The sequence below is a fragment of the Carassius carassius genome, chromosome 1 (assembly GCF_963082965.1).
Source record: "Carassius carassius chromosome 1, fCarCar2.1, whole genome shotgun sequence".
Taxonomy (NCBI): Eukaryota; Metazoa; Chordata; class Actinopteri; order Cypriniformes; family Cyprinidae; genus Carassius; species Carassius carassius.
The window spans coordinates 44,797,793-44,818,002 of record NC_081755.1 but is presented as its reverse complement, the minus strand read 5'-3'; the positions used below and the strand labels follow the sequence as shown (position 1 = coordinate 44,818,002).

At 35.6% G+C, this 20,210-nt stretch overlaps 1 protein-coding gene across 1 annotated transcript; it reads right to left on the bottom strand.

The window, feature by feature from the left end:
• Positions 1-1,878: 1,878 nt before the first annotated feature.
• Positions 1,879-18,102, bottom strand: LOC132152225 (TLC domain-containing protein 4-B-like). The gene is made up of 7 exons (XM_059561042.1): positions 17,793-18,102; positions 14,774-14,926; positions 11,779-11,868; positions 5,538-5,596; positions 5,327-5,421; positions 4,377-4,450; positions 1,879-4,280 (listed from the first exon to the last, which is right to left on the bottom strand). Exons 2-7 carry the CDS (start codon positions 14,917-14,919, stop codon positions 3,950-3,952), a joined length of 795 nt encoding a protein of 264 aa, XP_059417025.1. The 5' UTR covers positions 14,920-14,926; positions 17,793-18,102; the 3' UTR covers positions 1,879-3,949.
• Between the last annotated feature and the right edge of the window lie 2,108 nt (positions 18,103-20,210).

The window sequence follows — 20,210 nt, the reverse complement described above, 5'->3', positions numbered from 1 at the left end:
GATTGTAAAAAGACAAACAGCTGCAGTTTTATGTGAATGAGCATTTGGCACTCATCAGCATCAGACGCAGAGATGGTTGTATATGTGTTTGTTTATGGACTCACGGGAGCCAGAGGAAAGTCTAGAAGGATGGAGAAACTGTGAAAAAATCAGTAAAGTTACTGCAGCTTCTGAAAGCGCCAGTTCCAGAAATTTCCCTGCCCTCCCTGCTTCCCTCACTCCTTTCTAGGATAGGTCTGTCTGCCTATTTATGGTCGATGGCTCATTCGACCTACAAAGCTTAGAGGAATTCAGTAGGAGATCTAACAGCCCTGGGCAGGTTTTCTGAATACAGTAGTCATCCGTATCCTGAACCCACCAACCAAAATGTACCGACAACTATTGTAAACAAGCAAATGCCATCGTAAATCAGCTTGATGTTTTGTACAACACTGATTAGAAAAGACAATAAGACCTTCAAACAACTTTAATGCCTCATAAATGTAACTATATAATTAGAGCGTCTGGAATGCAAATCTACTTTTGGGAACAACTTCAAGATGAATATCTGAGCACAGTTAACTTTCTTTAGAAGTGGCGTATGAACATAATCTGTGCCATGCGTTGGATTTAATATAAGAACAGACATTTGCAATTTGAAGTATTTTAGTTTTCTTTGCATATACAGTAAATGTATACTGTACACAATGTGAAAACAAGTCATGAAAACCATCCCTGGCAGGTAATAGCAAACTGAGAAGTACATGCTTGAGCTCAGTGTGAGTCATACAAGATGTCACAGACAGCAGTACTGCAGATGTATGATATGTAGTGTGTATGTGTGTATGTGTGAGGGTACCAGGGGAGATTTCAGTGTGCCTAAAATGCACTGTGTGACCATGTTTGGTAAAAGTTATCCACACACACACAGTCGCTCTGGCCCAACCCATTGACCATGAGTACATGCAGTAGAGCTGGATTCAATCAGAGCCACACTACACTCATTCTCTAGCTTTAATATTCTCTGTCAGCCTCTTTGGCTTTCTTTACCTCCACTTTCTTCTGTCCTGTCTATTACGTAAGATCTGAGCTAAAGCAGAACTACCTGATGTCATTTTCTACAGGTAGAACTGAAGATAGATAGATGGATATTCACTTTACAATACTTCTTAAACATGAGGATGTTTGGTTGCCACTGAACGAAGATAAATCTTCAGTATGCATGAAGAATTGGCAAACTACTGCCATTCGCCAATGGTTCTGCCAACAGAAAAGTGCTCTGAATGTACAAACAGCAAGCTAAATGTTTAAAATATTGACATCAAAAGTCAAACATCTACTTAAACAGACATTAAACAAACTTCCAGTGGATTTATGAACACATCAAAACATGTCATGATAAAATGTTTAAAAAAAAGTGTGTAAAATGGGTAAAGCGAAAGTGTGAGGATGAATAATTTGACCCACTAAAGCGAAAGAATTTCATTCATGAAACCAGTCTACTATTTATATAAATGTGTAAAAGAGACGAATTATTGTTAAAAAATTGTGTTTACTAATTCATCCATCCATCCATCATAAAAACACTTTAAACCCGAAGAAGTACATTTATAAGTACGTGATTATTCTAAGGTTTGCATTCAGCATCATTCCTCCAGTCTTGAGTGTCACATGATCCTTCAGAAATCATCCTTATATGCTGATTTGCTGCTCAAGAAAAATTTATTGTTATTATTAATGTTGAAAACATTTGTGCTACTTCATATTTTTGTAGATTAAAAAAAAAAAAAAAGTAGTACCCTAAAAGTTAAGTACCCTTACCAGTAGTATAAATTGAAAATTAAGTGCACATTAAATGCAAAATAAGCAAACAAATTAAAAGAAAACAAGTCAGGACAGTTTTTCATCATCTCAAATTTATTAATCTGTCATTTCTCATGTTTTGACTGCTACTCGTACAATATTATTAGTGGTCATACATGTCATCCATCGGTTTCAAAGTGTATAGACAGGGGCTCTAAGGGGCCGATTTTCACATTAAAATTTCCAGAGATGATTGGATTCACAACAGTAATGTGTTAAAAGAAAGAAAAAATAAGAAAAGCTAAAACTGAACAATCATCCAACAGTTCTGTGCTAATTTTAGTATTCTTATAATCAATTCTTAAAAGCGACTTCTAATTCTAGACTGAAATGAATACACATACATAGAGTTTCAATACTGGCATTGGGCTGGACACCAAACTGGAAACAGTTAATGATTCCACTGAATACCAGGAAAATCCTATGTATTATTAATGTAAATCTATTATTACTAAATGTATTATTTTGAGTATTGCCAATCAGTTTGTGCAGTAGATGAACTTCCTCTTAATTTTTGACCAGCCCTTTTAAAATTACAATTATTACAATATCAATGCCACTAAGGCATTTTGATTGTGCAATGGTTGTGCTGATGTCATACCATAAAGACGAAACTCCTTTGCATTTCCATAAACATGAAGATTACAGCTCATTTCAGAAGTACATATAATTAGATGACCAAATGGCCTCTTTCTTCTACAAAACTTCTCCCAAATATATTTCTATTGTCACAGCTTCACATATTCAAGGCCTGGAGGATGATTTGGTTATTTCGAATTACGGATACAAGGCAAAATACTACATTTCCCACAATCCCCTCCCATTCTCATTCAAAACAACATTCAGTTTGAAAGTGTACCTGAAGAGAAATGCTAGCTCTGAATACAGAGGGATTTACTCTTGTTAAATACTTGGCAGGAATAAGAACTGCATATGATTTTACGCACATATATACTGCATTGTAATGCCACAGTGTAACGCAGCATGGGTCGACATGCCCAGCTCACATGAACTCACATTCAAGATAATCACAACAGCATTCATGCATCATGACAAAAGCCTAAACATCAGGCTGGAAGCTCTGGTGACCAACAAGCTGAAAACAAAAAAAAAAACAATGAATTTAGCAGGACGAAAACAACAGAACCAGGAAAAAACGGGACTAAGATGTGAAATTGCATCAGTTCCCATCAAGCCTTGAGTTTTGAACAGTGAAACAATCTGCTCGGTGAGGAAATTGTTAAGTGATGCAACATGTCAGAGAAAATGGAGGGATCTAGAAAAGGCAAGAACCTGAGAAACGGATAAAGCACTGCAGTTTCCTCGAATCTAATGCAAACGTGACCTCACATGATCAGAAATGAAGTAAACACACAGATATTTGCTAAGTGAGACTCTCCAAGGCTTTAGAAACCACCTTTCACTCCGTTTCCACATGGAAAATGCAAAAGAGTGACTGACGTGCAACATAAGATGAGTTCTGCAAGTCTGAACTATAAGAGCAAAGCGTTTGATTCTCATGGACTGTCTTTTCAAGGTGCTCTTCATGTTCCTGGAGTCCACGCGGTGTTCGTCTTGAGATGAGCCGGTTCTGCACTTGTGCTCGACATGGAGAGAGAGAGAGAGGTAGATCTGAGGTTTGCAACCGGTCAGACTGGCAATGGCGTCAAACTGAATGAAGCTGATGAGCACATCCAACCCAAATGCTCAACAAGTAGTGGATGCTGGAGACCTTTGAGGCACATCAGTGTAAATATCACAGGAAACACGGCTCACGGTTGATCTCGAGAAAGACATGGATGGGTACTGGCTGGCTAAGGCTTTGCGATGGAGATCTGATGGACTTTTTGTGGTCATAAGCTCATGTTCTTTTGCTTCTCCTTGTGCTTGGAGGCACTTTGGTTGTACTTGAGGCGTAACAGGTTAGTTTATCTGCTTGACTTCCACCAGTGCAGGTGAAATCAGAGTATATGTAGGTTAAAAGCACACTGGGATGATGACACTCTCTCCTCCCAACCTCTGTTTCGAGAGCACGTCCATCCAGAGCGCTATATGTGCTAGATCTGGGAAGAGAATACGTCTAATGGGTCGTAGTCGCGGATGATTCTCAGTCTGTGTGGTTGTTGGTGTAACTGGCCTTTTTGGAGTCCACTTTGCATCCTCTTAGCTTGCCGGTGATGACCTTAAAACAGCCGCGGGCGATTTTGTACATCCAGATTGTGTTGAGGATATCCAAACAAATGCAGGATAGGATCCAGGCCACCTGAGCTGCCAGACCAAGCCTTTCGAACGCTGGCGTACCGAAGGTGCCAAACACTCTCGCCCAGTAGGGCGGCATCACGGCGATCCGCACCAGGAAGAACACGACCGTCATCGCGACACCGTTGGAGACGACCAGCGGGTGAGTACGAGGGAAGGCTAGCGCTTCGAAAAACCACCTGCGGAGAGAGAAACAGAGGTCAGATGAGACGTTTAGTGTTTGGAAGGGTAATGGATCTGAACCAGATCTCTTCAGAGGAGTAAACGAATCTCACCTTTGATTCACAAATGGTGTTGACAATTCTGAAATCAGTCGGAAGTTTGCAAAATAAGGAAGCACTCCACGTGTCTGTGAAAAAAACAACAACATACAAATGTAGATCATATACAGTTGATCGAATATCTCTCCTATGAGGAACATGTTTTCATTTTCTGAATTGTAATTTAATTCACACGAAAACCATCCTGAAAAACAGTCATGAAAAAAAGAAAAAGAAAAAAGGAGTCTTATTTAAAGTATTTTAGAATAATATTTTAACTATACAATATTTTACTATTAATAGAAGTATCATTATTGTTACTATAAAATTAATATCATTAATATTATTCAAATGTTAGTAGTGAAACATTAGTATTAATATTTGAAAAAATATTTATCAGCCAAATCGAAGTCAGGGTGGTGTAACCAACTCTGCCTTTGGCTGTCAAATCGGTTAACTGCAACTGATAATTATAAATACACATTTGTAATATTATATTTTATATATATATATATATTTTATATATATATATATATATATATATATATATTTTATATATATATATATATATATATATATATATATATATATATATATATATATATATATATATATAATTCCTACATATTATGTAAACACAAACTTCTATCTGTCAATCATGATTAATCGATTTCAACTAAAATATATAATAATATTTTAACACCTAAAATTACAAAAAGAATAAAATTACTAGAACTATAAATACAAAAACTGATTAAAAATAACACTACAATAATAAAAAAAAGTGGTTGAAAATGACACGTTGGACACTTACAGAATCTTTTCTATAATGTATGCATGCCACCTTCTCAGAACCTTCCATTCACACTTTTATTTGATTCTTTTTATCAAACATTTTTTATTTTTATCCTAATTTATGGTAAATATCCATAACTTCAAGGGCCTTTGTATTTCCAGGCACTTACCAGCACAAATCCATAAGCATACAGCGCCGCCAAGTGGTGACAGACAAAAAACATGTCACCCATGGTACTCCAGTTACAAGCCAGAAGCACCAGGTCTGAGAGAAGAAGAGATGACAGAAGAGAAAACAAGAGGGTAAAAAATGCAGACAAACCTGAAAAGATCTGTGTGTAATCTGTGCTCGAACTTCCATAACAAAACAATGATTCATACCATAGAACAGGTATCCACAGGTGATGGCCACATTGAGCTTTACCATGTAAGGATCACCCCTGAGGAAAAACAAAAAAAGGATACAGCTCAACAAAAGGCAAAAACAACAGTATTAGAAATGCAGTCAGTCAACAATGGTAATGATTGGCCTTAACAAGATGAACACGAACTGCTGGTCTCTGAAGGGTGTGATCTGTAAAAGCGTCACCACCCAGGTAATCTGCAGATGGACACCCAAAGCATGAGGGAGAGCATTTATTACTCTACCACAACTAACATCACACCACTGTCATAGTCCAGTCAAATAATATTGTATTCAATTCAGCTGGCTGAACATGAAGCGATGTCAGGACTGAGTGTAATCTACAACGTTTGCATGTAATCTTATCTTATCTTATCTAGTTAATTGCAAATATACTATAAAAATGTTTATTATATAAAACAAACTGCCAGCAGACTGGTAGTGTTTGCTGGTAGAGTATTTTGTGTGATCTTTTGAAAATGAAGAAAAAAAGATTTTATTTTTTTGATATTGTGTGATATTCCTTAAATTATGTTTTATTAAACTGTAATAATATCATTAAGTACATTCTACTGTACAACAGTAATATATTTCTGTCATCAATTCTTCTAGTTAAACTTAACTTTTATTTTGATAGAGTAAAATAAATTAAAAGGGCAAGTGTGAATTTTTTCCCTCACAATTCTGAAATGTCACTTGCAATTCTTCGAAAATTGCGAAATATAAACTCAGAATTGTGAGATGTAAACTCAGTGGAGGCTTCAAGCATCACAGCATACGCTGGTTTAAGCTGTTTGTTTTCATTGAAAATACATTCAAGTGCAGTCGACGGGGTCACTTGAGAGTTACAGAAGAGATGAAATGACTAAAACACGTGCACTCGCCGTATGGAAGATGAATATCTCAAGCTAGCGCAACAGTCCGTGTGTCCCTGAGATCGGTGTCTCTCTGTGACCCTGTAAAGCGATCCGGGAACTGATACACAAACAGTGGTCGCAGATGTCCAGTGCCAGAGGAGTGTGTGTGTGAAACACGAGCGCTAGCTAGCAGCCTCTCGTACACAGGAAGCTCAGTTACCCTCAGCGTGACTCCACTGTCACCTTCACTGACCTCTGACCCCTCGAACAAACACTCAACTCTCACTGCTCATCCAGCAATAATGCATGACTTCACACCTGGAATATTAAAATTTACGTATTATAATCTCTCGTGCTAAATATATGGAAAAACGGTAGGCTTTATTGTAACTGACAAAATTTGTTCATCTTGTGACAGAAATAATGCACTTTCTTTGCATGGACCTGCATGTGAATTTGCTCATTTGTTTATGAATGATTTCTAGGTTTTATATCAACTATTGAGTCATATGGTGGATGATGTACCAAGACTTTCGGAAATTCATTTATGTTGCTTCTGTTATTACACTATTTGTGATGAAAAAAATTGTGTTAAATAACAATGCTGTTTTTCAACAGTGTTCTGTGTCAAATCAAGCATGGATTTGATAGAATATTCACTGACAAGACTCAGAGTTATTAATGGGCCATTAGACATTGACCAACACCAATAAAATAAACTCAATAATTAATTAATAAAAAAGTACTGTAGTTTAGGACTATGATAAATAATTGAAACTAAACCCATACAGAAACAAAAAAAGCATAACTTAGAAAAAACTAATTTAAAAAAAAGTTTTATTTCAGTCGCAAAGGCATCATTTCTCATTTTTTTGAAGTACTAAAATTCAATAAACTAAAAATTAATGAATAAAAAAATTATAAAAACTATAAAGACATTTAAAAAACTAATAAAATGACTAAATTACTAAATCTTGAACTAAAATATAAACTAAAATAGAACAAAAAATAATATAATAACTAAAACAAAAATAAAATCTAATTCAAAATACCAACAGAAATAATAATATTATATCAATGATACTAAAATAACATTGCTGTAGTCTTAAATACATAACCTTGACAGGAAAAAATATATATAATACCGGAATCATTACTTTAAAATAAGAATTAAAATTCGCCCCAAAATAACTGAAATGTGCCCTATCTAATCTACTTCTTTCATGGACTTTCATTATGGTTTGATTGTGAAACATGTCATTCTGACATTAACCTTCTTATCAGGTCATTTTATTTTCAACTGAATACAGAGAACTCACTGGTTTAGGAATTTTTTTTTTTTTTGAAGGCCATAGTTTATTGAGACAAATAGATGCAGTATTAGCCTTTAAATGGACACGCATAAGCATGTTTCTTCACCTTTGACCTCATACTATGTTGACAAGCAGGTCAGCTTTAGAGAGCAGATTCAGACAACTGCCCTGACAGGCCAGACTTACAGAACAGACGAGTTTTATGAAAGCCATTGTAGTGTAAAGATGGGTGACGGTGTATTACAATGAAAAAACAAAGAGATCGGCTTGAGAGTTTGAAAGGCTCTGCTCTGATCAAACTTGTTTTAAAAACAGAGTAAACCTGCATAATTGTCATCATTTTGTTTGAGCATTTACCAAACAACAATTACAATTACTGCTATAACTAATGACTGTAAACATTTTTTGAATATGCTAATATAATAGGAAACACAGGAGAGAAGTAAATCATTTAAAGGGATAGTTCACCCAAAATTGAAAATGTGATGTTTATCTGTTTAACCCCAGGGCATCCAAGATGTAGGTGACTTTGTTTCTTCAGTAAAACACAGATATTTTAAGTCTATGTAAGTGGATGGGAATCATGGCAAAACAGACAATAAATAATAAAAAAAACATACACAAACAAAACCAAATTAAACCCTGTGACTTGTGACGATACACTGATGTGTAAAAGACAAAAAAAAAAGAAAAAAGATCGGCCTGTACAAGAAACTGAACAGTATTTATATAGTTTTTTTTACCTTTGATTCACACAATGTCTGAACTGTTAGAACTCTTGTGAACACACTTCACAACAGCAGACGCATGATGCGTCTTCTTGCTTTATAGCGGATCGCAGACTTAAGTGCACCTATCTCTCAAGTGAACCATTGACACTATCTACAATCTCAATTAGGAGTGTCTATGGTCCGCTTGAGAGATAGGTGGCGGTAATGCACTTATAAGTCTGCGATCCACCATAAAGCAAGAAGAAGAAGAAGACGCCTCACGCGTCTGCGAACACGCACAGGACAGTTCAGACATTGTGTGAATCAGAGGTAAAAAAACTATATAAATACTGTTCAGTTTCTTGAAACAGAGTTTTTCTGTCTTTATACATCAATGTATTGTCACGAGCCACAGGGTTTGATTTGGTTTTGTTTGTTTATGTTTTTTGTTTGTTTTGTTTTATTATCTGTGTTTAAACCATGATTTCCATCCACTTACATTATAAGACTGATATACTTCAACGGTTTGAGTTAAAAATCTTGATGTGTGTTCTACTAAAGAAACAAAATCACCTACATCTTGGATGCCCTGGGGGTAAGCAGATAAACATTAAATTTGAAATTTTTCAGTGTCCTCTAAAAATATATTTCCTTGTTCAAAACGAAGAGCCGAATTCTACATTTGACATGATGTCATCTTAAAGGCATGTTATTGTACCCGCAGGTTACACATCAACCCAGTTTCCATCATAACAGCCCCTTATTAAAATAATGTATTATTTCATACTTCAAAAACAGCAGCTGACATTATCCTCCTTTCAGCAAATGAACTCTGCAAGGACATGAAAATATCTTTATCACTTCATCTGATATTTCGGTAAGTTTTCCAGAAGGAAATCTCTTACCAACGGGGTTTTTTTTTTTAACAGTAAACAACTGATGAAACTTGAAAACAAGTTTTCTGTAGAAAAATTAGCATTAAATAGATTTTCTAAAATTCACCTTGAAGCATCATACCCTTGAGCCAGTGTTGTTTTCATATAAACTTAAATATAATTGTAGTTTATATCAATATTTTGAATTCGTTTTTTATTTTATTATTTTAGTTTATGATTTTTACCTTATCTTTATTTTTATATTAACTTGTCCGTCCATCCGAACGTATTTTTTAAATGTATATCTATTTAGCTTTTAATTTATGAATAGCTTTTATTTAATTTTAATTTATTATTTTAATACTTCAACTTAAAAAAATAAATCGAGATGTTGACTGGGACAACTGAAAACCATTTAGTTTACATTTCCTTAGATTAAGTTCACTTTACATTTATTTTATTTGAAGAAACAGAAACGTTTTTAATGGTTTAAGTTGTAGTTTTCATTTAGGTAAACTATTTCCTTGCCTTGAGCGTAATAGCTTAACTGTAAAACTGCCAACTCGGTTACCATCAGCCCTGAAATGCATTAGTTATAGACTGACTTTTATTAATATTGATCAGTGTAGCTTGAGAAGCACAATGCAATTCACCTACAGTGGAAACTGGATATTTACAACCCATAGCGGGGCTGCTCAGACACGCCAAAACAAGAACAGCAAAATGAAAAGAGAAACCTTTCCATCTAAACAGTCTCATGATCCCACAACACCCACTGAAGAGTCAAACTGGACGTGAAACAAAATCAGACCAGAGATGTGACATTATCTACAATGGAACCTAGCATAACAAAAATAAAATGACTTAAACATTTTAGAAAACCATTGTTCAAAAAAAGCATCTGTATTGTAGAATGGACACCCTTTTCCTTGTGTTTTTTGGGGGAGCATTACTGGCCGAATTGGCCTATGGGACAGTGAGAGAGAGGCTGATCAGTGAGAGAGGAGGTCTGGAGGACTGTCATATGATACGACTGAGGAGGGGGTCCTGGAATCTGTTGTTTCCTGTTCAAAAGGCGCCTTGTTGGCAAGATTAAAACCTCTCTGATCTGACAGAGGAAAAGAGACACTGAGAACAGACAGAAATACGGTTCCCTCACTGATTGAGTCACTCACACGGGCGACCAAAGAAAACAGAGGTGATGAGAAAATGAGAGCAGATGTGACAAAACAAAAAGAGAATTCAAGAATTTAAAAACACATTCCATTTTTCTCACAGAGACACTGATTATTTTTTTAATGATTATTTATAAAGCTTTCAAAACAAAACTACTCTGAGATTTAATCGAGATGGTCTTCCTATAGTCTCTAACTATTTATCTGTGTTAATATTTTCTCTAGAGAAAGCCATATTATGCTGGAAGCCACAGTTTGAAGTAAAAACCTCTTAATGATGGATCTGTTTATCACAAACACAAAGCTTTTCACTTCACTTTTCACTTTCACTTCATAAGTGGTGTGGATTACTTGTGGATTATTGTGATGTTATTATCAGCTGTTTGGACTCTGATTCTGACGGCACCCATTCACTGCAGAGCAAGTGATGAAATGCTAAATTTCTCCACATCTGTTCAGATGAAGGAACAAACTCGTCTACATCTTAAATGGATAGAGGGGGAGAAAAACTTTCAGTTTTGTTGTTCATTACTTCATAAAAAAACCTAAGTAACTGTGTTTTATCTTCTCAGTTTACTTTTTTACCTCAAATCAAAGATGTTTGGCATGATTCAAGGCTCTTTATTAAAGCATTTCATGAAATCTCTGCAGAAAATGAAAGGGGAAAGTTACCTTGAGTGTTGCAGTCTATTAAATGAGGAAAATGTCAAAAGAACAAGAGATGGCTATATAAGTGAGATGATATGAACCATGAATAAAAAAATACATACTATTCAAAAATATTTATAAATGTATCATTATTATTGTTATTAGGACAGAAAATGCTGTTTTGGTAGGCAGCTCCCTAGGTTCTGGAGCAGAGCTATAGAGGACAAGAGGAGGTGACAACCACTAAAGACAAATTACCATTCTTCCCCTTCAGGACGCAAAGATGCAGACCAAACAGGCAGCAGGCAGAAAAGGAAAGATTAAAGAGAGGGAAAGAAGAAAAGAAAAATAAAGAAGACAAATGAGATGGTAGTTGTGTGCACTGGTGACTACAGAGGACACATAAGTTTCAATTAAAACTTCAGGACATTTTACTTGGACATGACATTGACACTGACATATTGAATGGTACTAATTGCAGGTTTGATTCCTGCTTTTGAGGCTTTTATGGATTCAAAAATAGCTGAAAGATGCATTGTTTGGGTTTGGTTGTAAACAGTGAAACATGAAATATTACAATAAGATCCAGTTAGTACACAGAGTTAAAAATCCACTCTGTTTTTGAGTTTTTAGTATCTTACCAGATGGGATCCTCATTGACGGCATCATCATACCAGAGGATATAGAGACAGAACAGCCCCACAATTAACGCATGGACAGTGGACACCAGCCTGAGGACATAAAAACAGCTCAGTAATCATCAAAGTCTGGAGCTCATTCTTCCTCTCATTCATGGTCTGTACAGTTGCCTATTCAGTTCAAAGATTGAAATGCATGAATCTGAATTTTGACATGATGTAACCCTAACCCTACAAACAATAATTTAATAACTGTGCCAAGGGCCACAAAAAGTCATCGTCGAAAGAAATCAGCATTAGGAATATCACATAGATAACACGAGGCAGCCTATCTCTTCCTAACTAAGTGCTGCAAGGTCAAAGTTAACCAGGTTCAGAAGATTACAAAGAGGAAAGGTGATTAAACCATACTGCCATTCGCCTTCATTTCACAATACAGTACAGTACAGAGATCACTAGACCTCGCTCAGACTGGGCTACACTCATGTACGACAACATTATGAATTATATTCGGAAGCTTCTTTGTACTTTTGAAGTTTTTAAGAATCTTAAATTATCCCTTGGTTTCTTTAAAGTATTCTTTCAAATATTCTTAAAGGGATAATTCACTCAAAAATGACATTTCTGTCGTCTTTTACTCCCCCTGATGTTGTTTCAAACCTGTATGAGTTTCTTTTCTTCTGCTGAGCACAAAAGAAAATATTTAGAAGAATGTGTGAAAAAAAAATAGATAGAAGTCAATGGCTACCGTCGATTATTTGGTGACCAACATTCCATCTTCTTTGATGTTCCACACAAGAAAGATACTCATACAGGTTTATTAAAACCTGAGGGCAAATTATGACAAAATCTACTTTTTTAAGTGAAGTATCCCTTTAAAGTTGTCTAAATGCCTAGAATCCAATCTTAAAGGGAAAATGTTTAATTAATTTACTTGGCTGTTTTAAATATAAGCATTAGTATGGAAGTAAAATAATGACTTCTGTCTTTGAAACAAAAAAGCATGCTGAATAGCACTAACTGAAAAATAATGCATTGCATTAACATGTACTTGCATTTTTATTCCATGAATTTCCAAGGCTTGCATTTTTAGGTCCTGGAATTGTATATAGTTGTTCATTTAAGCTGTGAATATTTCAATTCAAAATATTACATACACCTTTTCAAAAAAATAAAAATAATAATAATTCATATTCACGTTCCAGAATTCACTTCCAAAATATTAAATCGGTTAGTGATGCACCGAAATGAAAATTCTGCGCCGAAACCGAAAATTTAGGATGCACTTGGCCGAAAACCGAAACTGAAGCCGAAAATGGCTTCTTTTAAAAACTAATATATATATTGCTTGGATTTAATGGATCTGAATTGAAAAATCACAATATAATAATCAAACTTTTATTAACAGTTACATAAAAAAACATAAAATATTTTTTACAATAAATATAAATAATAATTATTCTTCAAGTTTTATGTTCCATCAAATAAAATAGTTTTTTAAAAATTGTGCAAAAAAATCCACAATTTTGGAGATTTTTGCAGAACAAATGTTACATATTGCAACTTTGGTGTCCTCTCGTATAGGGCTGTCACTTTTGTGAAAAAAAAATCCTGTTCGATTTTTGAGACATAGGCAAAGTGTTCAATGAATCGTTAGTAAATTGCCTATATTTGGCGTTGATCCGTTTTTCAACGCCAAATATAGGCAAATCCACCGACAACTAAACAGGCATTTGGGCGAACGTAAAGAGGGCGCTTGAGACGCGCACAAGTCAGCAATGTGGACTGCCATAACATCAATGAAAAAGATTACTGAAGGCTACATTGATATTATGCACTAATAGGCTCTGTGTGTGTGTGTGTGTGTTACTTGTAGGCTACGGGTAACAGCCTTTATACAGTCTAACAGCAAAGATGTTGAAATAAACATACGCACAATCAGCTTTACCACATGCCCCGATAATCAAAACTTCTACTTAGCGCTTGCTTAATTTCTGCAGATCAGTTTTTGTAACTTTATTACTTAATCCACCTGTTGCCGCTTGCACCACCTGCTGGTGAGCGACTGACAGCAGATGGAAATCATGTCTCTGTGCTCTACTGCTATTCCTGCAGCTCCCGGATGTGAAAGGGCGAATTATCTGCCGAATTATAACCACTGAATTTGTGGAAGCGAATTTAGAAAAAAGGGAAATAAAATGGACCGAAATTTGCGTGTCGAATACTATACATCGTATTTTTAAACCGATTTAATATTTTGCAAGTGAATTCTAGAACGTGAATATGAATTATTGATTTTTTTTATTATGAAAAGGTGTGTGAAATATTTCTAATTGAATTATTCACTGCTTAAACGAACAACTATATTAAATTTCAGGACCTAAAGATGCAAGCCCTGGAAATACAATGCATTAAAATGCAAGTACTATTAATGCAATGCATTATTTTTTCAGATAGTGCTATTCAGCATGCTTTTTTGTTTCAAAGACATATGTCATTATTTTACTTCCATACATTAGAGCATTACTACTTAACAAAAGCTTATTAGTTTAACAAATATACCTTTAAGATTTAGCAGTGTAAAGTTTTGAATTCGACCTTGTGTGCAGGATAGTATCCGACAACGTAATTTGATTATACTATAATAATATACAATTTAATACTATAACTTTATTCTTTTTCTTACATATTTAAGAAAAGTTACTTAGAATTTAGAAGCACTTAAGAACATTCTTTTCTTTAATTTTCACAAATCCAGCACTCATAGCTCTTTGCTTCACACATGGACCCAGCAGGATCATCAACACGGCTATACATGCATATTTCCTCAAAATGTGACTTCATTGTCCCTGCTTTAGTCTATACCTGTGCATGTTTAATGATTATTTATCCATCCATTAATATCTTAGCCTCCAGTCTATTTCTATTTGTACTACTGACCCATCCATCCATACATACATTTCTATTAGAGCAGTGCTGAGTAATATGAGGCTGATACCTGGAGTTCCAGTCGTTGAGTTTGTTTGGAGGAAGTTTCCCATAACCCTGTGTGAAGGTGGAAGACAGAACTGGACTGATGCATGAGAAGAACAGCTGGAACCCCACGAAGCTGCCGGCCACCACATACACCTCTCTCATATCCATCTCTCACCTGTGCAAGAGACATCAAAACACAGCGTCACACTGGTGCTCTTCCCTGCAAACTCTTACCAGTCCAGAGCAGAGCAACTGACCCGTCCTTCATTCACAAAGACTGTGTGTTATGCTTTAATCTGTTCGTGAGTAAAGAAGTACAGTGACGAAGTTATTAAACGTGCAATACAGTGAATGAACTCTTTGTTTTCAAATGTTCAAAGAAGATTCAAAGAAGAAGAACACTGTGGGCAAATAGTGATGGAGAATGTGAGAGAAGGAACAAGAAAGACCGATTTTAATAACTGCTTGGTTTGAGAATATTTCGTTTGTTTCTGTTTGCACTAAAAAATCCTAACAATTTGTCTGTCAGATTTTCAAAAAGGAAAAGAGAACAAACAGCGTAAAACATTAACCCACATCTACATTTACATAAAGTACCGGTATATAGCAGAATTTGATCTATATTTATGAAACAAGTATCCCTAAATGCCATTTTTCTCTTATTTCTGAATAAGAAAGAAGAACATTTGTGATGATAATAGTCTTAAAAGAAAGACTTAAAAAAGGAATGTTTGAGGAAATTTGGGAGAAACAAGCACAAACATCTCATATCTCAAGGCAGTCTACAAATCTCAAAAACCAAAGAGGAATGTTATAAGTGTGTGTCTCATTACAGTGTGGGTCCCTGACCCCCAGCATGCTAGAGCGTCACATCGAGTCATCTGCTATTTTTTAAAACTGTATCAAGCTATAACACACACTGCAGAACTACTACACTAGGCATTAATGTCTCTGCATTAAAAATAAATTACTTCAACATATTTCATCTATCAAAAAATCATCTTTTAACCTAAAGCAACCAAAAATAAATAACTTTTTTTTCTTCACACAGTAATGCATTGTTTTTAGCATTGACTGTATGATTTTCCAAATACGATGGATTCTTCCACACAAACGTCCGGCTGTTCTTTTCAAATTCTTAAGCACGGAGCAAACGGTACACATTCACTTCAACCTCCGAGGCTGAAGAATCCATTGCGAAATCCCTCATGATCGGGTCTTATACACAAACAATGGGCTCAAGTGCACTAATCCTGCCAAAAATGTGAGTAAACATGTAGCTGTACTTTATCAAGATTAAACTAACAAAGGTTTAAATCATTTACCCATGTACTGACAATAGGACATTGATTAAAAAAAGAGCATTGAGCAGATTGGGTCATGATGAGATCTACACAATGTCTTTGTAACCAGTCTCCCGTTACCCCAAGTTAACACTTCCATTGTAAATCTATTTAAAGACTAAAAAAGTGACCGGCAATGTGTGACCTCCTGTGAAGAGGTCACGTATGGAGCACACAGAAGAGAGGGAATGTGCCTCGGGTAACCTTTCAACAACAAACAATCGACCGCCACATTACAGACTTTCATGGCTGGTCACATTGCTGGAAATGTGTCCGTTTTGTAAATAATGCACAAATTAATTCCATAACATCATACACTAAATTATATTTCGATAACAACATAAGAAATGCATAAAAGTGTATGTGGCTCATTCCTAAACTTTTGATGTTTTCACCTCAGTCTGAACATCAGCTGAAGTTTGACTTTGATAAATGTGTCTTAAGGAAGCCAGTGTGTGGTTGACTGGTGTATCTATTTGTCACTTCACACTTGTGTGCACTATGATAACTGAAAGGTTAAATGTCAACCAGTCATTATCCTGAACATGACACGGTGAAAGAAAACCCATGTGCCCAAATACCTGGAAACCTTGGACTTGCCAACACAACAAGTCTGAAGTTTATTTTAATGGATAAAAATAATAAGAAATAGATTGTTTCTGAAATAAGCTCTCACATAATTACAATTTATGTGATGATAATAGCTCATTATCTAAAAAAACTAAAAACTAAAGTAATTTCTGATCTATCTAAAGAGTCACTGTGCTAGTCTCCACACACATATAAAACTTCAAAAAAGTTAAAAAGAAATACAATACAATAAAAAAAACTATTAATAGCGCTTTCTCATTGTAAAAGTCCTTAAATATTGACGTACATAGTATATAAACGTATATAGTACATATTTTAACAATGTTATTTTTAAGAAAAAAAAGAGCTTATATATATAATTATTTAAAGTATATACACTATAAAAACAGTAAAATGTACATGTATGATCGTTTTATGAAATATAAATCATATAAAGTTTGAAGATATTTAAATCTTTCCTTCAAAAGCAGAAGAAACATTTTCATTATACATTATAATCACACAAATATTTGTGATGTGGTCTATTTCATTTTCGCACGACAGTCTATTTTAAGAAGCTGCATGACAAGAAACGTGTGACAAAGAAGAAGAAGAAGAAACAGCTATCATACGAAATTATGCGGAAGCTTGCTCCGATGAACAAGTTTGGCCTGAATAACAAAGCAACAGTTACCGATTCTACATTAGAATTCTTTATTCACGAATTCTCTGAAACTTAAGAGAGAGAGAGAGAGAGAAAGAGAGAGAGAGAGAGAGAAAGAGAGAGAGAGCAGCTGCGTCATAATACACGGGTGACGTTACGTCATAATGCGCTGCATAATAATGTATAACCGTCCCTGATTCTCAAACTCGCGAACAATAACAAAACGAGCACGCAGCGAAACCAGTCGCTTTAACACAAGAAAATGTGTAGCATGTGCAGTGTACAAGACAATTCTGCATTTATAAGTGACTTGAATGAGTGTCCGAACCAACTCCTGTGCGCTGAACTTTTCTATTAATCTGTCGCCCAAACAATGGCCATGTAAATAATGCATGCGTGACAGGTGCAGAAGCGACGCTTCTGTACACACACGCTTTGCGAATTACATTAACAGTGTCCAGTACCTGATAAGAGTCTCATAGGTCTGTTTAAACGTGTCCAGATCCTGTTGTCTGCTTTCTTCTGTCCACGAACCCAGTGTTAGCTGGATGGAGACGGCTAGCGAGCGCTTAGCCCACTCGCTGTCTTCAAACCCGCGCGTCGTCTGTGGCCTACTGGCGAATAAACCTGTATTTCTAGCGCGAGGCCATTTCCCACCTTTAAAAAGCACACAAGGACTTCTTAAAGCTCCACGGAGCTCGCAGCCGCAAACACTGCATTTTTTTTTCTTCACCGTCTTAGTTGACAGGCTCCTCGGTTACGTCAGCTCGGCCCCGCCCACTGCTCCACCCAGCACCCCCCTAAAGAAGCCACGCCCACTGCTCAGACATTGTACTGATCAAAACACAATGTCTGAATAATCTGCAAAGAGTAAAGAAAGAGCAAGTGATGTAATGCTATATTTCTCCAAATCTGTTCTGTTCAGGAAACAAACTCACCTATTTCAAACGAGCCACATTGCATGAATCCCCTTTAGGAGAAATGCATGACAGCAGCAGATTTTAGTTCACTGATATGTGTTGTGCAATATTGACCATGTAATGATGACCATGAGGAAACTACTCTGGGAAAACTGCTGGGGTTTCTTTAGGTTGTTTTTGTTTTTTGGTTTGAAATTATTTCCAGAATGAAAAGCTATTCTGTCTGTAGCCGTTTTCTAATGAAATAGCTCGAATTTTTTTTTTTTTTTGCCCCTTAGCTGTGATTGCTGTTGCTGATTGTAAACAAATGTAATGACCATCAAATGATGGAAGTGAATAGTTCTTGTTATTTAACTCAACTAGCCTCAACTACAATTATTTGGACATCATTACTATCTAAAGTAGCTCTGCAGTTGCATAACTAGGCTACTTTTATAGGTGACATCAAATGTAGCTGTGGACATTTTGGCATATAGATGAAAGCAAAGATGTAACAGTAATATATAGAAACAATATATTTATATATATAAAAAGACTGGTCGGAAACAGATTTTTGGTCATTGAAAAAACCCACACTGGCAGGCAACTCTTCTGAATATGGATATGAAATATATGTGGTCTTAATGCACATAGAAATACAAGACAGAATTGTATATTATTATTTACTAGATGTATATTATTGTACTAGTATTCTTTCAGCCAGTCACATGTGACTTATATAACAGCACACATAATTATGAGTCAAATCATTTTAAAAGGCTCTTTTTGGTCACATATTTCAACTAAAATGGAACAGGCCTCCAGCAGTCAACAAAACTATGCCACAGAAAGAGTCAGAGGTATGTCACGCTTTTTACTTTATTCAATTACCCAAACACAGATCAATGACTCATTAGGTGCATTTAAATAAAAATCACCAATATAACAAATTAATCCAGTGCACAGGAATGGTGTGCAAAACTCGTAATTTTTTCTTTCTTTTTTTTTGATACAAAAAGACTTGTTTGCAAAACTGTACAAATATCTTTTCATTTGGGTGTATGAAAGGAGGAATAAGAGAGCTGAGAGCTACAGATAAAAGCTTTTTAAAGGTGAAGCCTCTAATTTTTTTTCAGTCTCTGTAATCATATATAAACCATTTGCAGCTTGATTTGCCCAAAAACTGTGTACACACTGTATGGCTTTGACTTTTTCTTGATCTGTTTCTTTGAGAATCCTGACCAAGCCCAAAACTGCAGCATTGGCTCAACCAAAGCGTGAGTTTGGGGCGGAGCTTTCTGTTTGTCCGACCAATAGAAGAGGTTTGGGAAACCTGTGTGATATCAGTCATTGCTGTTGTAATTCCATTCCCTAGCGGTAAAAAATTGCAGACTTCACCATTAATGGAGTGTTTTAAGGATGTGAAGGTGTTTCTTAGCATGTGTAGATGGTGCTCTTACAACAGAGACAGTAACTGTACGTAGCACAGAATGTGAGGCTGGACCTGGTGCCGGGATGTAAAGGCTGAGGGGCATCAGACAGATTAGATGTCACAGTTAATGTTACAAACATTCATTTTCATCCGTTTGGAGTGCAACAAGGTGGAGTGTTTACACTCATCTGATTTAAGTACACACATTTTTTGTATACACATCTTACAATTAGTCCAAGTAAACACTATATTATAAAATAAATGTTATTTAAAGCCAAAAAAAAAAAAAAAAAAGATTTCTGAAAAAATAGCCAATTTAACAGAGCTCGATAAAATTATGAAGTGCACAACACTTGGTTTACGTGTGGTACAGCACATGCAGCCAACCTGTGTAGAAAATCTATTATAGTTTATCAAACATGAGCATGTGAATCTGTGGCCATTACTTTATTTTAGCTGCCTGAGACACTTAACCATTTGCTCAAAATCTCCCCTAGGAGTAGTTTATCCAGAAAATAAAATTACCCTCAGGCCACCTAAGATGTAGATGA